Genomic DNA, 5,804 nt, shown 5'->3' on the forward strand with positions numbered 1-5,804 from the left:
TTATATATATATCATATATATGTTAATATGTAAACATCCTTGCTATCAAAATAAGATTACTTTTGCATATATTTTTTTATTATAATTTCTTATTTTTGTTTTTATGATGATAACTCCTTTGCTGCAATAATTTTTTCTTGTCCACATGCAGAGAGAACACTAACTAAAACAGATTTGCCATTGTCAAATAAATTACGAATTTGTTTTGCAACTTCATCTAAATTTCCTTCAGTATCTTTAGGTAAACTTAAATCATCTTTAGTATCTCCATTATCATATAAAAGTGAAACAAATCCATCTTCTGTTATATCAATTAATTGTAATTCTGTTCTTTTTACAACTGGTACATCCATATTATGAGATGTTGGACATATATCTTCATATTTTCTTCCTGTAAATATATCTATACCTACAATGTGTGCTTTTGCATGACCATGCTTTCCTGTTTTAGATGTCGAATAATCTACCACTTTACAAGGATGCTCTTTTAACATCACATGACCATTCTTTTTTATTGCACCTGCCTGCACAGGGTATGTTTGTGATGCTCCGGCATCAATATTATCATATACTTCATGATCTGACATTTTTTTTTTTTTTATTAATATATAAAATAAATATATTAAAAAATAATAAATATACAAGAAAATTAAAAAAATTAAAATAATAAAAAAATAATAAAAAAATAAAAAATAATAAAATAATAAAAAAATAAAAAATAAAAATATATTTTAAGGTCAAAAAAAAAAAAAAAAAAATACATATATATTATATATATATATTATATTATGTACTCAAAATATTAAATTATTAAATATTTTTTTTAAATACATAATTTTATATAAATAATATTATCTTCAATTATATAACGAAATAGGAATTTTAAAAATTTAAAATAAAAAATATATATATATATTATATATACATATATTTTTTTTTTTCACAAGGATATATTTTTTTAATATCTCAAAAAGGGTAGTATTAATAATTATATATTTTTTTATATATAATATATTTTTTTTTTTATATTTATTTTCATATATTTAACTATTATATATATAAATAAAAACTAGTTATTTTAAAATAATAAAGCATTTGTAAAACGTTCATACATACATACATATATATTATATATATATTATATAGATATATAATATTAAAGGGGAAAAGGAAAAAAAAAAAAAAAAAAAAAAAGCAATAAAATAAAAAAGAAGAAAAAAATGGATATATTATAAATATTATATATTTATACATATGTTTATATATATATATAATGATGTATATATTCAAAAATTAAAAGCATTAATAATAATTTAAAAAAATAAAAAAAAAGCATATATATGCTTTATAAATATTAAATATATATATATATAATATTAGTATGCAAAAACATTTATAAAATAATTTTTTTTTTTTTCTTATATATATATACATAAATATATTATCTCTCTATATAATATATATTATACATATATATAGTATAATATATATATATATATTATATATATGAAAAATATTAAAAATATTATACATACATTTAATTATATATCACTTATTATATTTTATCCATCACCTTTTCCAAGCCAATTTTTTTATTTCTTTAAACATTAAAATATATCAATAACAAAATGAAATACAACTTTTAAATTTGTATATTTTATTTACTTCATATTTAATAATATTATTTATATTATATTTATATTATTATTATTTTTTCTTTTTTTTTCCCCTTGTTTTCCCATTTCAATGATATATTATATATATATAATAAATAAATAAATAAATGACTCTTATTTATTATATACATATATAAAAATAGGATTATTTAAAATTCTCTTCTTTTTTCAACATAAAATTACTACAATATATTTATATATGTAATATTATTTATGTTACCATATTTCTTATAATTATAATATATATATATATATATATATATATATATATATATACAATTAATTATATTTTTTTTTTTTTTGTTCTTCCTTTGTTACAACATAAAGCCATAAAATATTTCACTTATTCCATTCATTATATAATATTTCTTTACATATTTATTTTATATATTAAAAGTAATTATTATTTTTTTGTGTTTACTCTTTAATTTTAACATTGAATATTATTATAAAGGCAAAACTAATATAAAAAAGAAATAAAAATGTATTAATAAAAATATGCCTTATTTTTATCACATCATAAATAAGAAAAGAATAATAAAATAATAAAATATACACATATATTTTACTTTTTTTTGTTTTATTTTTGTTTAATTTTTGTTTTATTTTTGTTTTATTTTTGTTTTATTTTTGTTTTATTTATGTTTTCCAATTTAACTCTTTTACATAAGAAAATAAAAAAAAAAATAAAATATTCCCTTCACCCAAATTTATTTCTACATTATTTTCATAGTTCTCTATTCATAATAACAGTCAAAGTGATTAATTAAAATATATAATTTTTACAACATGAAATAATAAAAAAAAAAAAAAGGAAAGGTATGCTTGAAATTTTGATTTTCTTTTTCATTTTTTTCTCTCATTCATAAAATTAAAACAACAAAAATATATATACATATACAATATGTATATATTAGTATATAATATTTTTTATCATTTATGAACCATAACAATTAAAAAAAAATAAAGTGAAATAAAATTAAATATATATATATATATATATATATATATATATATATATATTTATATTTATATTTATTTATTAAATATATTTGTCTTTTAAAAAAAAAAAAAAAGGAAAATTTTCATTTTATAATTTTCCTTTCAAATCCTTATTTCTTTATTTTTATAAATATCATTATTTATCATTACATATATATATATATATATTTATTTATTTATTTATATATTTATTTGTCATGTGCACATTATTTTCATTATTTGAATATCATAAAAATTCACCTAGTCTACTAGATAGCTTATTCAATATATGATTGTAATCTGAGAGATTTTTAAAAAAAAAAATATAAATAATAATAAATTATTATACACATTGTACGCGCAAAGTTTATTTTTATTAATTTATTTAGACATTATTATATTGTTATGTCTATATAAATAGTACCTGATTCAACACGATTCCTCAAAATTGTTAACACGCATGTTGTTATTATCCAAGCTTTAAAAGATAAAAAAAAAAAAAAAAAAAAAAAAATTCCATTTAAATATATATATATATATATATAATATACATATTAATATGATTTATTATCCTTTTACTAATGAGGGAAAAAATTGTGCTTATGGACAAAAAATTCAGTGAACTAGGTATCATGAAAAATAGGGTCGGGTCTAAAAAAATAAAAAATGTATAGCCTCTAAATAATATATACATATATATATATATATATATTATTTCTATCCTAACCTATGGGGTTTATAGTTTTACATATTAAAAAAAAAATTTGAGTTATAAAAGCAGAAACAGGTAGGGCACATAAAAAGGAGACCATATATTTATCAGCAATTCTTTATATGGAAAATATATAAAAAAAGGAAATAAATTGAAATAAAAATAATTATATGATAAGAATAATATAGCGTCTATATATATATATATATATATATATATTATATTCAATACATTATTTATATATGTTTTTTTTTTTTTTTTTTTTTTTTTTTTTTTCCCCTCTTTATTAATGTGCTTACATTGATATAGGGCTTTGTAAGGAACTACTTGAAAAAACATTAGGAAACAATTTTATAATAACTAATGTTATAACACTTAGTACAATCAAATGAACAATTTTTAAAATAAAATAATAATTCCCCTTCAACACTACAAAAATAAGATTATGCATATATATATATATATATATATATATATATATATGTTGTTTTGATTTAGAGCATTATTTAAAAATATATATAACATGTGTCTTTATATAATGTACACATATGTATGTTCTTTTTTCTTTTTTATTTTTTTATGAACAGTTCATGTAAATATATCCGCTAATTCCATAATCGAATGAATTGAGTTCATCCAGTTTTAAATTTGTTACAACATCATAAAGAAGCTTAGCAAAAATCTAATAAATGTTTTATTAATATATAATAAAAAAAAATACATTTATATATATTATTATATTTTCTTATACACATTTATATATCCTTTTAAACTTACAAAACAGAATATATATCTAGTATATTTATACAGCGATTTTATTATGCAATCTGAACTAGCCAAATTAAAAATAAAAACTGAAAAAAAAAAATATTTATACATATATATATATATATATATATATATATATATTATTTTAAAGCATCGTTTATTTTCCATCATATGTATATTATTATCATTTAATTTTTTCCTTTTTAACATCCAAATACTAATGGTAAGGAACAAACAAATCCTATATTTAAAATTCCATTACTCAAATAAAATGTAATTAAAAGCGTGAAATAACCTGTATATGTTCATAATATAAGAATTGTAGAGTAAATTGTATTTTCACATGATAATATGTTTTTATGTTTATTTTATATAATCTTACCCAATATAGATGATAAGGCCAAAACTGTCTTATTTTTCGTATTGCCTAAAATAAATTGAAAATTTTAACATTTTACCATAAAAATATAAGTTGATATAAATATATATATATATATATATTATAACCGAAGATTCCCATATAAACAAAATATGGTAGTAGTAATAACAACAACAATGTTACATATACTTTCATAATATCATTAGAAACCTGCAATGACAAAATTAATTTTTTTTTTTTTTTTATGAATTCATTCATTTCAATGAAAATGCATTTATATGAATAATAAAAATATATATAAATTGATATATATATATATATATATATATATATGTGCGTGTATATATTCCTACTTGATTTATTGCATATGCCTTGTCCACAGTTTTGCTCCATATATCTATAAAATATATATTCAATCCAATTATATAACACCTTATTACTTTTTATAAATATATAAAAAAGGAAAAATATATTCCTTTATATTAAACCTATTTTATTTTTTATTTGAACAAATCTTGAATCGTCACTGTGGACAATCCGAGATAAGAAATCAGCGGATGGAGAGGATGCTATGAAAAATTAAATAAATAAATATATAAATATATAAATATATATATATATATATATTTATATATATTTGTGCATATATTTAGTGTACTAGTCCAAATTAAGGACATACTATATCAACATAAAAATATTGTTAATATATATTAACCAAAAAAATAAGTGAAACTTCTAAAGTCATCATCCAAGTAGATATCTTGCTTTTCAATTATACAAGTAACATTTAATTTTTTGTAAAAAACAAAAAATAAAATAATTAAAAGGGGAAGTATCCTCATTTTGATAATATATAGAAAAACAACAATGTCAAAAGGAAATACAATATATATATATATATATATATATATATATGTATAAATAATTTATCTTGTGTTTAAGTTGTTAAAAAAGAAAAAAAAAAAAAATTAAGACAGATATATAGACCTACAAAATATATATATGTAAATATATATCTATATGTATGAACCTGTTTGCATATTCTAATATATATATATATATATATATATATATATATAATCATATCAAAGATCCATCTAATATTACATAAAATGTTTATACATATAAAGTATAAATTATGAGACATATAAAAAATAGGGTAGCACAATGGAATTGGATTATTAATTATAATGTATGTACATAACTTTGTTGTATTTTCAAAAGAAAAAAATAATTGAGTAGGTTAACATATGATAGTTATATTATAAAAAGTAATTAAGTAAAACCG

General features: G+C 16.9%; 2 protein-coding genes across 2 annotated transcripts; both read right to left on the reverse strand.

Annotated features, from left to right (window-relative positions):
• Nucleotides 1-101: 101 nt before the first annotated feature.
• PGSY75_1204300 (eukaryotic translation initiation factor 5A) lies at nt 102-587 on the reverse strand (the record flags this gene model as incomplete). Its single annotated transcript, XM_018786635.1, has 1 exon — nt 102-587. The coding sequence occupies one exon, from the start codon at nt 585-587 to the stop codon at nt 102-104; it is 486 nt and encodes a 161-aa protein (XP_018640500.1).
• A 2,317-nt stretch (nt 588-2,904) lies between these two features.
• On the reverse strand, nt 2,905-5,358 carry PGSY75_1204400 (putative membrane protein; the record flags this gene model as incomplete). The annotated part of the gene is made up of 13 exons (XM_018786636.1): nt 2,905-2,957; nt 3,082-3,135; nt 3,237-3,308; nt 3,385-3,485; nt 3,669-3,798; nt 3,955-4,051; nt 4,147-4,223; nt 4,346-4,432; nt 4,520-4,564; nt 4,645-4,726; nt 4,870-4,913; nt 5,005-5,085; nt 5,232-5,358. 13 exons carry the CDS (start codon nt 5,356-5,358, stop codon nt 2,905-2,907), a joined length of 1,050 nt encoding a protein of 349 aa, XP_018640501.1.
• Between the last annotated feature and the right edge of the window lie 446 nt (nt 5,359-5,804).

The sequence above is a fragment of the Plasmodium gaboni genome, chromosome 12 (assembly GCF_001602025.1).
Source record: "Plasmodium gaboni strain SY75 chromosome 12, whole genome shotgun sequence".
Lineage (NCBI taxonomy): Eukaryota > Apicomplexa > Aconoidasida > Haemosporida > Plasmodiidae > Plasmodium > Plasmodium gaboni.